Source organism: Capricornis sumatraensis, chromosome 15, assembly GCF_032405125.1.
Source record: "Capricornis sumatraensis isolate serow.1 chromosome 15, serow.2, whole genome shotgun sequence".
In the NCBI taxonomy this organism is placed as follows: Eukaryota; Metazoa; Chordata; class Mammalia; order Artiodactyla; family Bovidae; genus Capricornis; species Capricornis sumatraensis.
The window spans coordinates 36,184,714-36,205,686 of record NC_091083.1 but is presented as its reverse complement, the minus strand read 5'-3'; the positions used below and the strand labels follow the sequence as shown (position 1 = coordinate 36,205,686).

The window sequence follows — 20,973 nt, the reverse complement described above, 5'->3', positions numbered from 1 at the left end:
ATCACTGCAGATGGTGACCGCAGCCATGAAATTAAAAGATGCATACTCCTTGGAAGGAAAGTTATGACCACCCTAGACAGCATATTAAAAAGCAGAGACATTACTTTGCCAACAGAGGTCCATCTAGTCAAGGCTATGGTTTTTCCAGTGGTCGTGTATAGATGTGAGAGTTGGACTATACAGAAAGCTGAGCACCAAAGAATTGATGCTTTTGAATTATGATGTTGGAGAAGACTCTTGAGAATCCCTTGGACTGCAAGGAGATCCAACCAGTCCTATCCTAAAGGAGATCAGTCCTGGGTGTTCATTGGAAGGACTGATGTTGAGGCTGAAACTCCAATACTGTGGCCACCTGATGCGAAGAACTGACTCATTTGAAAAGATCCTGATGCTGGGAAAGTTTGAGGGCAGGAGGAGAAGGGTATGACAGAGGATGAGATGGTTGGATGGCATCACCGACACAATGGACATGAGTTTGGGTAGACTCTGGGAGTTGGTGATGGACAGGGAGGCCTGGTGTGCTGCGGTCCATGGGGTTGCAAAGAGTCAGACATGACTGAACGACTGAAATGAAGTGAACTGAACTCATTTTAAGGTCCGTCTAGTCAAAGTTTTGGTTTTTCCAGTAGTCATGTATGGATATGAGAGTTGGAAACTGACGCTGAAGAATTGATGCTTTTGAACTGTGGTGTTGGAAAAGATTCTTGAGAGTCCCTTGGACAGCAAGGAGATCCAACCAGTCCATCCTAAAGAAAACCAGTCCTGAATATTCATTGGAAGGACTGATGCTTAAACTGGAACTCCGATAATTTGGCCACCTGATATGAAGAATTGACTCATTTGAAAAGACCCTGATGCTGGGAAAGATTGAAGGCAGGAGGAGAAGGGGATGACAGAGGATGAGATGGTTGGATGGCATCACCAACTCACTTGACATGAGTTTGAGTAAGCTCCAGGAGTTGGTGATGGACAGGGAAACCTGGCGTGCCGCACTCCATGGGGTCGCAAAGAGTTGGATATGACTGAGCGACTGAACTGAACTGAATGCCCTTAAGATTTGTTAATGTTGTCACAAATGGCAGGATTTCTCTTTTTTTTTAATAGCTGAAAAAGAATTTTGCTTATTATTCATTTGCTGATGGACACTTTGGTGTTTCCAATGTCTTGGCTGTTGTGAACAGTGCTGCTATGAACATAGGGGTGCATATATAATATCTCTTCGAGACAGTGGTTTTGTTTCCTTAAGACATATACCTAGAAGTAGGATTGCTGGATCATATGGTACTTCTATTTTTAACTTTTTCAGGAACCTTCAAACTGTCTTCCACAGTGACTATATCAGTTTATATTTCCACCAGTAACACACATATTTTCCTTTTCGCCACATCCTTACCAATACTTGTTTTCATTTATCTTTTTGATGACAATTGTTCTAGCAGCTGTAAGGCCATATCTCATTGATTTTTGTTTCCTGATTGTTAGTCATGCTGAGCATTTTCTTGTAGCTTTTGGCCATTTGTATATCTTTGTTGGAAAAATGTCTATTCGGTTTTTGATCAGATTGCTCTTCTTGTATGTTGGAGTTGTATGAGTTCCTTATATATATTTGGATATTAACTCCTTATCAGATATATAATTTGCAAATATTTTCTCCTTTTATATCTTTTCATTTTGTTGATTGTTTGCTGTAATCCCACTTCTTTTTAAAAAAATTTTTTTTGACATGGAACTTTTTTCAAAAGTCTTTATTGAATTTGTTACAATAGCATTTCTGTTTTATGTTTTGGCTTTTTGGCTGTGAGGCATGTGGTATCTTAGCTCCCCGAATAGAGATTGAACCCAAACCCCTTGCACTGGAAGGTGAAGTCTCAACCACTGGACTGCCAGGGAAGTCCTCCCACTTTTTTATTTTCATTTTTGTTGCCTTTGCTTTTGGTGTCATATCCAAAACCATCACCAAGACAGACGTCACAGGGGTTCCATGGTTTCAGGTCTTACATTTAAGTCTTTCATCCATTTTGAATTTAGGGGGAGTGATGATCCAGCTGTAGAGAATTTTCCAAGTGGGGCCAACATTGCTTGTTGAAATATACCCAATATCTCTTATCATAGCTTTTCTTTGAAACATTTGCCAGTTTTAAATTTTCATTTATTTATAAAAAACATTTCATGTTAGTGACCTTCAACCCTGGCTCTCTACGATATCCCCACTTTTTGTTTACTTTTAGGCATACCACAGAAGGTATTTTCCTCCTCCAGAAATATTTACCCAAGTTCCATTCTATAGCTTTCATCTACTTCAAGGATCTTTCCCTGATTAAAGGGTACTGCTCCCTATAGTAATCTATTTACAAGGAGGTACATTACAGTTTATACAAGAGAATGATTCCTGAGACACTTGCAAATTACTTTCTTTATAGATACAGTATTTTAATGCACAGGCCAGTTCTGTGCTTACAAGAACTCTAGTATATTACTCTATAATGAAAATAAATACCTTCCAATTTCTCTGTTGTGTAAGAATGTATATATATGTATGTGCATATATATCTTAAACACAAGTGTTTGTATGCACATATAGTCTTGAAGTTAATTATGCACGTGCATGTGTGTTTAGTTGTGTCTGACTCTTTGTGACCCCATGGACAGAAGGCTCCTCTGTCCATGGGATTTAACAGGCAAGAATACTGGAGTGTGCTGCCATTTTAGTACTCCAGGAGATCTTCCTCACCCAGGGATTGAATCCATGTCTTTTGCATCTCCTGCACTGGTAGAATCTTTACTACTGACCCACCAGGGAAGCCTGAAGTTAATTACGTGTGTCTGTGCTTAGTCGCTCAGTCACTTCCAACTCTTTGCAACCCCATGGACTGCAGCATGCCAGGCTTCCCTGTCCTTCGCTCTCTCCTGGAATTTGCTCAAGCTCATGTTCATTGAGTCAGTGATGCCATCCAACCTTGTATGTAATGCTCTTGAGATAGACTACCTGCCTTGTGACTATTTTGGTTGTGATGGGTAGTTAAGTGCAAGGACTCTACTACTTTTTAAAAAAATATGTATTTATTTGTCTGCGTTGGGTCTTAGCTGCAGCCACCCTGGCTCTCTAGTTGTGGCACAAGGGCTTGGTTGCCCTGCAGCCTGTAGGATCTTATTGATAGTTCCTGAACCAGGGATTGAACCTGAGTTCCCTGCATTGGAAGGTGGATTCCTAACCACTGGACCACCAAGGAAATCCCTCTGCTACCTTTTTGTGTTCCTCAGAAGCAGATGGCATACTGCTCAGGCTACAGCGGACAGCTAATTCCACAAATTTATTGTTAACAATTGATTTTAATTTGGATTTCTAATTATGATTGGGGACCAGAGACTTATTTTCTACTTGTTTTTGAAGCATCTTTATTGAAATATAATTGACATAGAGTAAGTTGCTATAAAGTACATACTTTAATATTTTCGTACACACACATATATATACACACTTATCAATTACATCACAGTTAAGACAAGCCATATAAGCATTACTCAAAAAGTTTTCTGTGCCTCTTTGATTTTTTAAAATTAACTTTATTGGAATCACTTTTATAAAAATATAAATATATATTTGACTGCACCAGGTCTTAGTTGCTGCTTGCAGGATCTAGTTCTCTGACCTGGCCAGGAATCAAACCTTCGCCCCCTGCACTGAAAGTGCAGTCTTAGCCATTGGACCACCAGAGAAGTCCCCTGTGCCTTTTTTGAATAGCCCTGTCCTCTCCTTCTTGCCCTTTACCCCACCCCCAGGGAAGTACTTCTGTCTTCTGAAACTGCAGAATTTTCTATAAATGGATCACACAGTATGTGACATTTTTGTCTAGCTTTTTTTCCCCACACAGCATTCAGAAGTAAAGTTACCCTCCCCCCCAAAAAAGAAGTAAAGTTACTATAAATATTCACGTACAAACTTTCATTTCTCTTAAGTGTATACCGACATGTAGAATGGCCGGGTTACACAGTACATATGTTTAACTTTTTAAGAAACTGTCAGAAGCTGGGTCTACTTCCCTATGGGCATCGTATGAATATTTGTAATTCTACATCCATACTCACACTTGGTATTGGCAATCTTTTTAGTTTTAGATATTTTAAATGTATGGGTCTTGATTTGCATTTGTTTTTTTTTTTAAAAATTCAAATCCTTTTCTCTTCCTTTTTATTTTTAAATATTTACTTATTTGGTTCCACCAGGTCTTAGTTGCAGTATGTGGGATCTAGTTCCCTGACCGAGGATCGAATTCAGGCCTCCTGCATTGGGAACTTGGGGTCTTAGCCATTGGATCACCAGGACGTCCCTTGACTTACATGACTGATAACTTCAAGCGCTTGGCAGCCATCCATGTATCTTTGGTGAAGTGTCTATTCAAATCTTTTGCTGTTTTTTTTTTTAATGGATTGTGTGTTTATTATCAAGCTATGAGAGTTTTTATATATTCTGGATACAGGTTCTTTATCAGGCATGTATATTTTCTTGCTCTGTGGCTTATCTTCTCATTTTTCTTGACTGTTTTTCAGGAGCAGAAGATCTAAATTTTGATGAAGTTCAATTTACTAATTTTTTTGTTTTATGGTTATGCTTTTAAGGCAGTGTCTGAGAAATCTTTGCTTAACCCAAGCTTACATAGATTTTTCTTCCATATTTTGTTTTAGAAATTTTATAGATTTAGGTTCCATTTAGCTCTATGACCCATTTTAATTTTATATGGTGGGGGTATGGATCAAAGTGGGGCTTCCCAGGTGGCTCGGTGGTAAAGAATCACCTGCCAATTCAAGAGACACAGGAGACAAAGATTTGATCTGTGGGTCAGGAAGATTCCCTGGAGGAGGAAATGGCAACCCACTCCAGTATTCTTGCTTGAAAAATTCCATGGACAGATGAGCCTGGTGGGCTACATACAGTCCATGGGGTCACAAAGAGTCAGACATGACCAACACACTCACACAGACACACAGACACACACATACACACATTCCTGTAATAGGAAGACAAAAATTTTTTTTTAATGTTTATTTTTCCCCAGACTAAACCTTTTACTTTAATTGAGAATGTGCCATTTTAGAGTAACATTCTTAAGAATTTGTAATGTCTCTGGCTTAATTTGCTTCTCCATAAGTTGACGTTTTAATGTTTTGAAATGACCTCATAGATATTTTGAACTCTATTGGGTAACATATTCTGAATTTATTTTTACACAGTATCATCTCAGAAAAGATGTTGCTATAGATATATAGATATAATATTTCCATTTTCCCATTTGTAGTTTCACTTACACTGTTTAAAAACAAATTATCATGTAGCGCATTTGAACATATACATATCTGAATGTCTATATATAAATAAATGTTAAAGGTATTAACTCATATAACTTCTTTCCTTGGCAGACATGATGAAAGTATGTGATTACTTCAAAATATTTAAGCAAGGAAAATTAAGGGACACCCAACTAGAGTTTGCTGATTAAAATTTATATTTGTTTTTTGAGATCCACATGTTTTTATTTTCTGAATTTTTTTCCCTCCAGTTTTATTGAGATATAATTGACTCACAGCACTAGATAAGTTTAAAGTGTACAAGACAATGGTTTGGTTTATGTACATCATGAAATGATTACCCCAATCAATTTAGTGAACATCTTGGTGGCTCAGATGGTAAAGCATCTGCCTGCAATGGGAGAGACCCAGGTTCAATCCCTGGGTCGGGAAGATCCTCTGGAGAAGGAAATTGCAACCCACTCCCAGTACTCATGCCTGGAAAATCCCATGGATGGAGAAGCCTGGTGGGCTACTGTCCATGGGGTCACAAAGAGTCGGACATGACTGAGTGACTTCACTTTCCCACCAGTGAGCAGGACTAGCCCCTGAGACCCCTCAGCCCTGCCCACCAGTAGGCCAACACCATCACTGAGACATCTTGGACCCCTCAGCCAGTCACCTAAGGATACAGCCCCATTCACCAGCTTTGAGACACCCCAGAACTCTCAGTGAGCTGTGTCAGGAACTAGTCCCACCCATCAGCAGGCTGAAGCTAGATTTGGGAATCCGGCCCCACAGCTCCACTCCCCAGAACCTATCGGGTAGGAATGATTTTATATTTTATTTTTACTTATTTGGCTGCACCAGGTCCTAGTTGTGGCTTGTGGGATCTTTAGTTATAGTATGTGAACTCTTCGCTGTGGCGTGTGGGATCTAGTTCCCTGAGCAGGGATTGAAACCCAGGCCCCCTGCTTTGGGAGTGTAGGGTCTTAGCCACTGGACCACCAAGGAAGTCCTAGAGAATATTTTTAAACAGGGAAAGTAATATGATTTTATTTGAATTTTAGAAAAAGTGCCCCGAAGGAAGTAAGGATTTAGGATGGATGGAGAGTATGTGTGTAGAGACAAGTTAGAAGGATTTTTAAGGTAACAGATGTCAGACAGATGCTTGTCTGAGCTAAATTAGCAATCCCAGTGGGGTTAAAGAAGAGGGAATAAAATGTAGACTGAGAAGATCTTGGTAAAGATCAGATGTAGGATATGAGAAAATGGGAAGCTTTAAGTATCGTTCTGCACTTTGACTTGTTTGCCTAGATAGATTAGAAGCAAGAGCAGATTTAGAGTTCAATTAAGATTTAGAACTGCAAAACTGGAAGTAGGGCATCTAGATGAAGATGTCCAGTAGGTAATTGTATTTATAGGCTTTCTTATGTCTTACAACCATTTTTGTATTATGTGGTAGATCTGTATAAACAAATATAGCCATATTTAGTGCTAGTAATTAAAAAATTTTTTAATTGGAGTATAGTTTCTTTAGAAGGTTGTGTTAGTTTCTGCTGTACAACAAAGTGAATCAGTTATATACGTACATATATCCCCTCATTTGTATATCTTTCCCATTTAGATCACCACAGAGCATTGAGTAGAGTTCCCTATGCTATACACTAGATTATCATTAGTTTTCTATTTTATACATAGCATCAAGAGTGTATACATGTCAATCCCAATCTCCCAGTCCATCCCACCCTCCCTTCCCTACCTTGGTGTCCATATGTTTATTCTCTACGCGTGTGTCTCTATTTCTGCTTTGTAAATAGGTTCATCTGTACTGAATAGATTCTACATATATGCGTTAATGTATGGTATTTGTTTTCTCTTTCTGACTTACTTCATTCCTTTGACAGCCTCTAGGTTCATCCACGTCTCTGCAAATAACACAATTTCATTCCTTTTTATGACTGAGTGAAAAGGTTTGTAATTCATGATACATGGCTAAGATGTGCTCAGCATCTCAGTTGTGTCGGACTCTTTGTGACCCCATGGACTGTAGCCCTCCCGGCTACTCTGTCCATGGGATTGTCCAGGCAAGAATACTGGAGTGGGTTGCCATACCCTCCTCCAGAGGATCTTCCCAACTCAGGGACTGAACTGGCGTTTCTGGCATCTCCTGCATTGGCAGGTGGATTCTTTACCACTGAGATATCTGGGATTCCCACATGGCTAAGATAGAAGTATAAACTTGTGACTATTAGGGTCTATGTAAAGTTGTAGGAAATCTGAGAATGAAATAACTCTAAGGAAATGAGTTGAGTGAGAGGAGGGAGAATAAAGAATCCTAGACATTTTTTTGGTATTTAAAAAGTTGGATGAGGAAGTGGGAAAAATTAAAAAAAAGAAATACAAATAAAAGAAGAAGCAGTCTTAGAGGAAGGAGGAGACAGAGGAGACAAAGGATCTTTTAGTAACTAAAGAAAGAAAGCTTTAGCAGAGAGGGAATGATTTAACTATGGTTCAGTTAGCTCAAGTATGATGAATAAAAAATGTTCATTTTGTGAACTGGAGGTTATTGAAGAGTCTGGTAAGAGTTGTAGTGGAATTTATAGTGAGTTGAAAGTAAATGTCAGGGAAGGAAATCAAGATGGTAAATATAGATTATTCTTTGGGTTATAAAATAAAAAAGGTAGGTGAAGTATGAACTGGAGGAAAACTGAAGTTGGAAAGGAAGGGGTGTGCTAAGTTGAGAAATTTCCTGAAGAGAAAGAATGAGTAAATTATCAATCTTTAGCCTCCAGAGTCAGAAATAATTATGTTGAAATATTCCTCTGTCATTTACTGTTTATATAATGCTGAGCAAATTATAAATCAGCAAGTTATCACGATTTCACAGTTTCTTTATTTGTAATATGGGGTTAACAATAATAATAGACAGGCATAGATCCTGGTTTTGTGAAACCTTGAAGTTCATACAATTTAGGAGGGTCTTTTAAAGAAAACATATACAAAATAAAAGATTAGATAATGCTTTGTATGACTTGTACAATTGAATGCTTTGAAGATTAAGGTTAATTAGCCTTACAGTAAAGATGCCACTGTTCATAAAGGTTAATCTCAGAAGATTAAAGGCTATAATGAAGCAGATCATAGTCTAATGCTTGGTACACAGAAAAGACTCAATAAATGTTGCTGTGACTATTATTTGAACCTGTTTATAGACTGATGGGTAGAACCTCTTGAGAGAGAGAGTGTGAAGATACAGGAGGAAGAGAGAGGCGGGGAGGAAGAAAGAGCGAGTGAGTGAGTGAGCAAGAGATCTTTGATGAAGTCAGATCCAGGTGGAAATGAGATATTAGAAAACAGAGACAGGGGAAGAGAATAAAGTTTCAGACAGCATAAGTTCTTAGTTTGATGAAAAGGAGGTTACAGGTATGCACAAATAAAGCTTTTAGGTGTATAGATATTCTTGATTCAAGAAACATGATTAATTACCTCTGTTTTAGCAATAGGTTAGAGGCAAAATCACCTGTTGTACATAGAAGAATCTAGGTTGATGACCTGTTGCTTTTAAGAGCACCTGGATTAGTTTCTTGTTGCTGCCATAATGAATTGCCACAAATATAGTGGCTTAAGACAACACAAATTTATTTTGTGGTCTGCAGGTCAGAAGTCTGAAATGGGTTTGCAGAACTGTGTTCCTTCTGGGGGCTCAGGGGAGAATCTATTCATTGTCTTTTCCGGCTTCTGGAGGCTACCTGCATCCCTTGGTTTGTGGCCACATCACTCTGACCTCTGCTTCCATCATCATATCACCTTGTCTGATTCTGACTGTACAGCATACCCTTATGATTACACTGGGGGCCTCCTCTTAATCCAGGATAGTCTCCCCATTTTAAGGGTCCTTAACTTAACCTCACCTGAAAAATCCCTTTGCCATTCACAGGTTCCAGAGATGAGGACATGGACATCTTTGTGAGGGGGAGAGGGGGCTATTATTCAACCTACCATATCATCTCACCATTTCCTGGTGGCTCAGATGGTAAAGATATACCTGCAATGCAGGAGACCCGGGTTCAACTCCTGGGTTGGGAAGATCCCCTGAAGAAGGGAATGGCAACCCACGCCAGTATTCTTGCCTGGGAAATCACATGGACAGAGGAGCCTGGCTACCTACAGTCCATGGGGTCGCAAAGAGTTGGACGACTACCACACACAGAGGATAGAACTGCATTTTCAGAACAAACATGCACCACAAGTATAAACTTTTGGAAGATAACAATTAATGCATAAGGCTCCCCAAGGAAGGAAGTAGTTCCAGACAACTCTAGAAAAGAGCCAAATTCAAATAGTAATGAATCGTGTCTATGATTTATGTAAGTTAATAGGTAGAGAGGCAGAAATATGGGTGCTGATACTGGTAGGTCCATAGGAAGTTGGAATTTATTCTTGATTCTTCTCCCTGCCCTCACACATCTGCTTAGTCACTAGGTCCTGCTAAATTCCATGTCTGAATATCTTTCACATCTACCCAGCTCTCTCTGACCTCATTCCCTGGATTATTGGAACTGCATTCAGATAGATTTTTCTGCCTCCATTCTTGTGCCAGTTTTAGTCCTTTTTCCACAATCATCTGACACGATCTTTTAAAGATGTGATAGGAATCTGAGCCTGTTACTCTCCTGCTTTGAATCTCTTTAACAACTTGCCATTGGCCTTAGGATAAAGTTCTTCCTTGCTTATCAGAGCTAATAGGAATCTTCAAAAGCAGGGTCTGGACCCTCTCTCCAAACTATACTCTTGCAGGACTTTCCTAATGATTCAGTGGTTAACACTCTGCCCTTCCAGTGCAGGGGGTGTGAGTTTGATTCCTGTTTGTGGAACGAAGATCCCAATGTCACAGGGTGTGACTACCCCTCCCCCCCCAAAAAAAAAGCAAAACCAGAAATAACTATACTCTTGCCACTCAACCCCTCATATACTACATACCATTCTGCACAAGACAGTTCCTTCTGGCTGGAACATTCTGATTTTGGTTCTTTTTCCTCTCCTTCCCCAGTACTCCCCGCCTCTTCTGCCTGGCTAACTCCAAGTCAACCTTCTTTTAATGTAACCGTCTCTTCTAGGAGCCCACTTCTCTTTTCTGAAAGGGTTTTGTGTTCTTTGATTCCATTTTAGATTAGATTAAATTAGATTTTTAAATTTTATTTTTTAAAATATAAATTTATTTATTTTAATTTGAGGCTAATTACTTTACAATATTGTATTGGTTTTGCCATACACCAACATGAATCTGCCACAGGTATAAACGTGTTCCCCATCCTGAAACCCCCTCCCTCCTCCCTCGCCGTAAGCCTATTATACAGAGTGAAGTAAGCCAGAAAGAAAAACACCAGAAAGAAAATACAGTATACTAACGCATATAAATAAGATTTTATTGCCATTTCCTCTTCCATGCATAACATGTTTCCCTAGTTTTAACATTCATCATATTTGTAACTGTTTATTAATTTTCTCTACTTCCAAAATAGACTGAACATTATGGCGGGAGGGGAGGGTTTGACTATCTATTCTCTAGCTGCTATACCTACATACCTAGTGCAAGATTTATTGCTTATATTTATATTTATTTGTTTTATATGTTGCTAAATAAATATTTGCTGGATATGAACTATTTATACTTAGTCATCCAATTATTTACCTATCAATATAGGGCCTAATGGGCTTCCCATCTGGCACTAGTTTGTAAAGAATCCTCTTGCCAATGCAGGATACGTAAGAGACTCGGGGTTTGATCCCTGGGTCGGGAAGATCCCCTGGAGGAGGGCATGGCACCCACTATAGTATTCTTGCCCAGAGAACCCCATGGACAGAGGAGCCTGGCGGGTACAGTCCATGGGACTGCAAAGAGTTGGACATGACTGAAGCGACTTAGCACACATGCATTCATAGGGCCTAGTATGTGCTAGGCACTGCCTTAAGGATGGGGCTACAAAGGTAAAACTGACGTGGAACTTGATGTCAGTATTCATCATAGTTCAACTTGCATTTTGGGTAGTTATTTAAGTGCCTCTATGTCTGCCACTGTGACCACTTCTCTCACGTGCCCCCAAATATTATTATTATTATTATCATACTTCCAGGCCTAGGGTGGCTGAAGACAAAGTTTGGCTAACGTCAGTGGGCTGAATCATTCTGTCCACTAAGTTGTTCAGTACATGCAGGCTGTGATTGATGTAAGCTGTGCTGCTACTTGGGCAATACTGTCAGACTTTATTGTCTTGGAATTATCAATGATGCCAAGCCCAGGGGGACCATCACAAATCTAAGGAAGTGCTCTCAGGACTCATACCTGAGATGGAGGGCCTCCTGGAGGCATGCACACTAGGGGCCTCCCTTGCCTGGTCTGAATCCTGTTCCTGCGGGTCAAGGTCTCTTGAGTACCACTTTGACCTTGTTGGCTACAAGGTGACTCTGGTTATTTCTATGTTTTGTTCTGTGTGTGAGTGTGTGCTCAATCATGTCTGACTTTTTGCAACCCCATGGCCTGCCAGGCTCCTCTGTTTGTGGAATTTTTCAGACAAGAATACTGGAGTGGGTTGCCATTTCCTTCTCCAAGGAATCTTCCTGACCCAAGGATCAGACCCAAGTCTCCTGCATCTCCTGCATTGGCAGGAGGGTTATTTACCCTTAGGGCCACCTGGGAAGCCTTTGTTGTAGAAACTTGATGAATTCAGATTCTACATGTAGGGTGGCCTAGGATCCATTTTAATATGAGTTTATAGAGGTTAGTCCCCTGATAGGTCTTCCCTGGTAGCTCAACTGGTAAAGAATCTGGCTGCAATGCAAGAGACCCAGATAAGTTGAGACTGATAGATTTCCAGCCTTCTCTAGACTTTTTCCCCCCTAATCCTCTCATGCCTTATTTAATAAATTAAATATTGGGAAATAGGGCTTTTATGAATTTTTTTGGGGGGGGGTAATTAAAGGCAAGCCTCAGAGCATCACAAACCGAGATTAAGATCATAAGGTTATATGATCTCCCCATAGTAAGGGCCATATCACCCCATAGAACACAGAGCCCAAATGACCCTTTTATGGGTATATTCCTATAGGGGTCTTCTTTTGCTTAGACAATATGTATTTATTATTTCAACTCGAGATCTGTAATATGGACCAGTTTTAGAGCACCAAGAGACCTCTTCATCAACATAACTGCCACTTCAATAATGTCTAGCCTACAGAAAGACAAATATATCACATGTGAAATCTAAAAAAATAGCACAAATGAACTTATTTACAAAAGAGAAGCAGATTCACAGACAAACTTATGGTTACCAAAATGGAAATGTGTTGGTCGCTCAGTCGTGTCAGACTCTTTGTGACCCCATGGACTGTAGCCTGCCAGCCTCCTCTGTCCATGGAATTCTCCAGGCAAAAATCCTGGAGTGGGTTGCCATGCCCTTCTCCAGGGGATCTTCCTCACCCAGGGATCGAATCTGGGTCTTCTGAATTGCAGGCAGATTCTTTATCATCTGAGCCACCAGCGGAATGGGGGAGGGATACATTTGGAGTATGGGATGCACACTACCATATATAAAATACACAGTAAGTATTCACTGCATATACAGTGAATTGAATACAGAGAACTATATTCAATTTTTTGTAGTAAACTATAAAAAATAATGTCCAGCCAAGGACTGTCTAAATGTCCTCAGCACTGTTGATGTGTGCTGAACTAGTGAACTAATATCCAGCAAATATATGCTGATAAGCTCTTTCTTTCTCTAGTTTACAGAGCTACCCATCCATTTATTCATCTATTCCTTCAATATTTGAGTGTTTCTTATGTGTTAGGCACTCAGTATGCAGCAGTGCGGCAAAAGTCTCCACTTTCTCAGAGTTTACAATCTAGTTTAACTTGTTCCTTCCTTTTTCTTATCTCTTAGATACTGATACCAAAGGTAACTGGTGCTGCGGTCACCATCTGAGGCTACAAAAATTGTTTTGGAAAGGCCTGGTCTAGACATTTTCCTGATCACTGTCAGATGATTTAGCCACAGAAGTCCATAAATTTATGGAAGAAATATGCCAGGGTGGAAAGAATAGGTATTGGCTTTAGAATCCAGGTGGTGATGGTCTTTATTCTGATGTTCTCAATCACTGTTAGAGTGTGTATTATACTTCTAAAAACATCTCTGTCTAAGATTTCAAGAGAAAAAGATTTAGGAAAAACTTTCCCTACAGTTTGGTGTTAATGACCGCTGGGTGTGTTTCAAAGAACACTGTCTCCAGACAGAAGAATTATTTCTAGTTTCCTATTTAAGGATAGGAAACTATGTTTTTCATTAGGTCCCTCCTCCCTTTGAATTTTTTCACCTTTAACACAAAGATTACACCAAAGGTCTCATGGGCTTTAAAGGAGAAATCAACTCCCATACTGGGAACTGTTAGCCTTACTGATTCAACCAACTGTAAAAACTACCTGTGTGTTTTGAAGTTTCACCTGAGGATATAAAGATACTAAAACACCATGAACCCAGCTTTAAAAAAATTGAATACTGTTGTTTATCTACAACTGAGATTAGGCCAGCAATCCTAAGAGAGGGAAGGACATTTCATAAAACTCAAAGGGTGCCTGAAGGGTTCAAGCAAACTCTGGTTTAATTCTTTCTTTGGAGGTTCAGTATTAGTTCAGTCACTCAGTCATGTCTGACTCTTTGCAACCCCATGAACCGCAGCATGCCAGGCCCCCCTGTCCATCACCAACTCCTGGAGTCCACCCAAACCCATGTCCATTGAGTTGGTGATGCCATCCAACCATCTCATCCTCTGTTGTCCCCTTCTCCTCTTGCCCTCAATCTTTCCCAACTTCAGGGTCTTTTCAAATGAGTCAGCTCTTCACATCAGGTGGCCAAAGTATTGGAGTTTCAGCTTCAACATCAGTCCTTCCAATGAACACCCAGGACTGATCTCCTTTAGGATGGACTGGTTGGACTTCCTTGCAGTCCAAGGGATTCTCAAGAGTCTTCTCCAGCACCACAGTTCAAAAGCATCAATTCTTTGGCGCTCAGCTTTCTTTATAGTCCAACTCTCACATCCATACATGACCACTGGAAAACCCATAGCCTTGACTAGACGGACCTTTGTTGACAAAGTAATGTCTCTGGTTTTCAATATGCTGTCTAGGTTGGTCATAACTTTCCTTCCAAGGAGTAAGCATCTTTTAATTTCATGGCTGCAATCACCATCTGCAGTGATTTTGGAGCCCAGAAAAATAAAGTCAGCCACTGTTTCCCCATCTATTTGCCATGAAGTGATGGGACCAGATGCCATGATCTTCGTTTTCTGAATGTTGAGCTTGAAGCCAACTTTTTCACTCTCCTCTTTCACTTTCATCAAGAGGCTCTTTAGTTCTTCTTCACTTTCTGCCATAAGGGTGGTGTCATCTACATATCTGAGGTTATTAATATTTCTCCCGGCAATCTTGATTCCAGCTTGTGCTTCCTCCAGCCCAGCGTTTCTCATGATGTACTCTGCATAGAAGTTAAATAAGCAGGGTGACAATAAACAGCCTTGACGTACTCCTTTAGCTAGCCGTGAACTGATTGAAAAAGTGAAAGTGTTAGGCGCTCAGTCGTGTCCGACTCTTTGGGACTCCATGGACCGTACCCCACCAGGCTCCTCGGTCCATGGAATTCTCCAGGCAAGAATACTGGAGCGGTTGCCATTTCCTTCTCCAGGGAATCTTACCACCCTGGATTCAACCCAGGTGAACCTGCATGCCGCCCCCCCGCCCCCCCGCCCCCCAACCCCACCCCACCACCCCCGGCCTTTTTTATTCAGGTCAGTACGACTCAACCTTTCCCAATTGGCACCCAGCTCTCTCCTGCCAGGTTTACACAGCGCTCCACCAGTTTGCGGGCCGGAGGCAGCCCCTCCTCCAACCTCTTAAGGGATGGCAGCCCAGGCCAGCAACAACTGGATGCATCGCGGGTGGAGCTGGGACACTCTGGAGGCGTGACGTAGCGGCCATTCACGGCTGCGGATTGGTGGGCGGGGGAAGGGGGGGCGGGCCACGTCGCCGGAACTGACGCATTCCGGAACCCGCTCTCTGCAGAGCAATCTGGGTTGCGCGTTTCGAAATTGATGCCAGCGTGGTTTTGCACATTTCTGTGCAGTTGACAGCGGATTCACTCTTCACGATTCCCCCCTCACCCCCGCCACGTGAGTGGCATTGCCTCTCAGTGGTGTCCGTGAGCGTCGCTGAAGAAGTCCCGGGACAGGTTCGGTGGAGGTGAAGCCGCTCCAAGCCGGTCCAGCTTTAGAAGGCGTGGAAGTTCCTCCGCGTTTCTTATTTTAACTGGGCGTGAGCCTCTCTCTTTTCTTTGGCATCGGACGGTCCTGGCACGTCGTGGGTGGTGTTCATTGCCCAGACGTTCATTGCAACTTGGACAGAGAAAAATCACCGTTTTCTGTCATTTCTCCTAGAGGAGGAGAACTCAAGCAGTAGGAAAATGTCTGTTTTCCCTAAAATATCTTTGAGACTTGAAGTTGAAAACTATCTTAAAGCGGGCTTTATGAATAAGGAGGTAGGTCAGATAAATATATTAGATGCTGTTTGCAGACATTCAAGTATTTACACACGAGGGATAGGAAAAAAAAACCTAAAAGGCAATTAAATGTTTATAGCTGTTGTTTCTTATTACTAGCTCTTCCCAATGCATTAATATAATATGCTCATGTCTTTCTGCAGGTATGTAATGAATCCTTTCTGAGCTAAGAGATGTGTGGAGTGTGTGTGTGTGTTTTAACATTTCCTAATGGGAAAAGGAGAAAGGAGGGAAAAAGCTGTTGTGTGCCTGGCGACAGGTGTCGGGCACTGAAGGGGTTACAGGGGTGAGCAAGCAAAGATCCGTGTCCTCTGAGAATTATACGTCCTGTAGGGAAGAAACACATGTGTTCTTACGGCGCCTGCTCCGTACTCAGGTGGAAGGTATGCTGTCATTCAGCGAGTGCTTGTTAAATGCCACTGGTTGTGCTAGGTGGTTTGCAGACCTTGAACTTCTTAATCTTGTGTCTGTGCTCAGTCGTGTCCAACTCTTTGGGACCTCATTGACTGCAGCCCACCGGTCTCCTCTGTCCATAGGATTCTCCAGGCAAAAATACTGAAATGGATTGCTGTTTCCTCCTCCAGAGGATCTTCCCAACCCAGGGGTTGAACCCACATCTTCTGCATCTCTTTGCGTTGGCAGGTGGATTCTTTACCACTGAGCCACCTGGGAAACTCCACATCTTAATCTTAGCGATCTTTTTTTGGTAGATATTTCATCTCCATTTTTACAGGTGAGAGAGCTGAGGGTCCAAAGAGTTATGTTCCTGAATCTACATTGTTGTCATGGTCCTAATGTTGAAATCTGAAGGGAAAGAACTCAGGTGTTAGTACAGTGGGAAAAGGAATCGATTTGGAACCCCAAACCCCCTGGTTTGCATCTCAGTGCGTTTTTACATGTCTGAAACTTGCTTTCATCATCTGTGAAGTTGGAGGACATTTAACAGCACTAAATTTTCAGGGTTAAGGTATTAGTCGTAGGGTGAGCACCTGGCATTGTAGGTCCTCAACAAGTGTTCCTTCTGTGCGCTGCTGGCAGCCTTGAGCACAGAAGTCCTCAGTAAATGTTGATTGATTGTCAGGCTCGTGCTCTCTGCCTTACCATCCTGGTTGTAGGCAACTTTGTATTTTCCGAATCTTTGGTGTTGTATTCAAAGTAAAGCCGCACAAATGTTAATCATTTTCAAAGATGTTAGTGAAGCCATGACTTCTAGGTTTAGATTTCTGTGTTTTTATTCCCAAAGATTATGTTAAAGAGCATCACAGTATGGAAAGATAAAATATTCTCCTTTTTCCCTAAATATTTTATTAATTTTTTTGGCTGCTTTGGGTCTCAGCTGCAGCATTTGGGTCTTTAGTTGCAGTATGTGGAATCCAATTTCCAGACTAGGTATTGAAACCAGGCCCCCCGCATTGGGAGCTCAAACTCTTACCTATTGGACCACCAGTGAAGTCCCTGAGGAAATAGCTTCTTGATTTCAAAGAACTTTAGGGACGGTGTTAAGAGAAATAGAGGCAGTTTTCTTCCCCAGAATTTTTGAAATGATTAACATTGTTTTATAAAAGATTCAAATGTCTTTGACACCAGTTCTTTTTCAAACATACTAACAGGATTTTCCGAGAAGGCGATGGCACCCCACTCCAGTACTCTTGCCTGGAGGGTCCCATGGACGGAGGAGCCTGGTAGGCTGCGGTCCATGGGGTTGCGAAGAGTCAGACACGACTGAGCGACTTCCCTTTCACTTTTCACTTTCATGCATTGGAGAAGGAAATGGCAACCTACTCCAGTGTTCTTGCCTGGAGAATCCGAGGGACGGGGGAGCCTGGTGGGCTGCCGTCTATGGGGTCGCACAGAGTCAGACACGACTGAAGTGACTTAGCAGCAGCAGCAGCAACAGGATTTTACAAAAAGAAAAACTATCCCTATGTAAAAAGTATCGAAAGTAGTAAAATATTCGGTTAGAAAAACATAAACACTGAGAAAGTGCTAATATTTCCAGGCTAGTGGATTATTAGGCTGGCAAGTGGTTTATGAAGATTCTGTGAGGCAGGGGATGGTCAAAGATGACAAAAGGTGAAATACATGTCTTGAAGGCTTCAATTATTTACAAGGAAACTTGGTCATTTGAGTCTTCATAACTCTTATTTCTGACAGGTATCTTGCTGGGTTTTTTTTGGACAGTATCTGCTTGTTACTTTTAATAATAATGTGCATGTTTGCTCAGTCATGTATTGACATTTTGTGACCCCATGGACTGTAGCCCGCCAGGCTCCTCTGTCCATGGGATTCTCCAGGCAAGAATACTGGAGTGGGTTACCATTTCCTTCTGCAGGGGATCTTCCCAACCCAGGGATCAAACCTGCATCTCCTGTGTCTGTTGCATTGGGAGGCAGATTCTTTACCACTACGCCACCTGGGAAGCCTAACATGTAGTATTACCGTATTAAAAAAACAGATGTTGTGGGAGATTGTTGGGTGACAGTATCAGGTGTTACGTTTTCTTCAAGTACTGGTGTTTTAAAAGGTTACTGCCAATTTGCTCTAGGGTATGAGGTTAGCAGGGAACTAGTTCTACAGAAGTAATGTAGCAGTTAATATTTTTGTAAATAAGTAGAATGAAATCCTGAATTTGTGTGAATAAATGTAACAGATATGTTCAGAATGTTAATAATGGTTTGAAGTTGAGGTAGTGATTTTCTAATCCCTTTTCATCAGGTGTTTCATTAGGTGTTTATTAGCATAACCCTGTGAAAAATCACCATAACCTTAGTGTTATCAACGTGTAAACAGAAAAGTGAAATGGAGCATGATTGTGGAATGATGTTTCATCAGTTGGCACAAATGTATATGCATATATCTTAATGTTTTTAGTTTGTATTATGAAATTGAAACAGTAACTTGTTCTTTTCTTTTCAGATTCTGTCTGCTTTAGGTAAACAAGAAGCAGAAAGGAGGTTTGAAACGCTGTTACATAACTTGTCTCATCCTCCATCATTCACCACGGTCAGAGTAAATACACATCTAGCCTCAGTACAGCATGTGAAAAATCTATTATTTGATGAGCTTCAGAAGGTTGGTGCAAATTTTTGTCATTATGTACAGAAGGAGATTTCTCCAGCTTATGCCATGTTGCTTCTAACATCATGTGGACGATATACTGTCACAAGTTTACAAATAAGGAAATTGAAGATCACGAATGTTGTTTAAGGTTATATAGTGCATGCTAATGCTAGAACTTGAACATAATACTTCTGATTCTGAATTTATTTAGTATAACTGGATAGGTTACTCAGCCCCTCCGGGCCTCAGTTGTTTCGTCATCTTCATCCTTAAAATGCTTAAGAGGTCTGTTCTAACCCAAAAAGTTTGTGCTGTTGTCGTAAGCAGCTTATAATGATCACGAGGGCAGATCATACAGCTGAAGAGCGCCCAGAGGTCAGGAGGTGCCTGCTGATTACCTGTAGGATTGTATTTTTAATTTTAATATAATAACTTAATATAATTTATTTTTATTGGGGTACAGTTGCTTTACAGTGTTGTGTTTGTTTTTTCTGTACGGCGAAATGAATCTGCCATGCGTATGCATATATCCCCTCTTCCTTGGGTTTCCTGCCTGTTTGGGTCATCAAAGAGCACTGGGTAGAGTTCCTTGTGCTGTGCAGTAGGTTCTCACTCGCTGTCTGTTTTATACATCATATCAGTAATGTATATATGTCTATCCCGGCCTCCCAGCTCCTCCCACTTTCCCCCTTGGTGTCCATACATTGGTTCTCTACCTCTGTGTCTCTGTTTCTGGTTTGCAAATAGTTTCATCTGTACCATTTTTCTGGATTCCACATTTATGCGTAATTACATGGTATTTTCCTGCTTCTGACTTATTTCACTCTGTGTGATGGTCTCTAGGTCCATCCATATCTCTGCAAATGATAGTTTCTTTGCTAATTAAATATAATTTAATAAAAGGAAATTAAATAGCATAAAGAATGTATTTAAAAATAAGATGATGCAGATTTTTTTGGTTCAGCTAATAAAATAGTTTTCATATAATACTCATGTTCTCTAAGTGACAATGGATTGTAAAATGCATAAGAGGTCTGTTCTAACCCCAATTGTTAAAGTTTCAAATAGAAAGATAATATTAGAATTTTCTTGTTTATATTGTCTTAATTGCTTTCAAAATCTGTATGTTTTGTAAGTGCAATAAGTCAGAGAAAGACAAATGCTACATGATATCACTTATGTGTGGAGTCCGAAAAAATACAACAAATCAGTGCATATAACAGAAAAGAAACAGAGTCACAGAGAGAACAAACTAGTGGTCACCAGCGGAGGCCAGCTCTGTAGGGGTGGGAGAGGTAAGTTAGGTGTTTGGTGTAAGATACACTCAAGGATGTACGGTATAACACAGAGTATAATTAATATTTAACAGTAAGTGTAAGTGAAAAATAACCTTTGAAAATTATTTTTTAAAAAAATACCAGAAAGAAAACCCCAAAGCTGTGCATTTCGTGTTTCATACACCGTGCACTGAGGTTTGCCCCCCAGGAAATGTAAGATGGAGGAAAACAAGGTGCCTGATGCAGGATAGTTCTAGTTATTCCATTTTGCAGTTGTTATTACGTCTCTTCTAACAAATAACCACAGATGGGTGTCAGCAGGCCTATTTCTCCCTAAGTACCTAAATGAGAAGGAAAGAGATAAGCATAGTTAAAAGACTCCCATTTGTATATCATAGGCTGTGTTGTCAGTTTACTCTGGATAGAACGTTCCGAAATTTTCAGAGCATCTTCACTGGTACTGATTCTTTTTATTTTATTGAAGTATAGTTGATTTTCAGTGTTGTCTGTGCTGTGCAGCAAAGTGACTCAGTTATATATATATACACACACATGCATAATCTTTTTCACATCCTTTTGTTACAGTTTATCACAGGATGTTGAATATAGTTCCCTGTGCTATACATTAGGACCTTGTGGTTTGATTCGTTTGTTTTTTTGTTTTTAATATCACCACATCAGTGAAATGTTTATCATACTGTCTTTAGGAACAGTTCTATAAACTTCAAGTTGTGAGGAGATGACCA

General features: G+C 40.6%; 1 protein-coding gene across 4 annotated transcripts in view; it reads left to right on the top strand.

The window, feature by feature from the left end:
* Nucleotides 1-15,505: 15,505 nt before the first annotated feature.
* The window catches only part of NSUN6 (NOP2/Sun RNA methyltransferase 6), a 106,167-nt gene continuing 100,699 nt past the window's right edge, over nt 15,506-20,973 (top strand). For all 4 annotated transcript variants that reach the window (XM_068986891.1, XM_068986890.1, XM_068986892.1 and 1 more), the window contains exons 1-2: nt 15,506-15,869; nt 18,807-18,962. In XM_068986891.1, the coding sequence (XP_068842992.1) occupies nt 15,795-15,869; nt 18,807-18,962 (231 nt within the window). In that variant the 5' untranslated portion in view covers nt 15,506-15,794. The remainder of the gene's footprint in view (nt 15,870-18,806; nt 18,963-20,973) is intronic.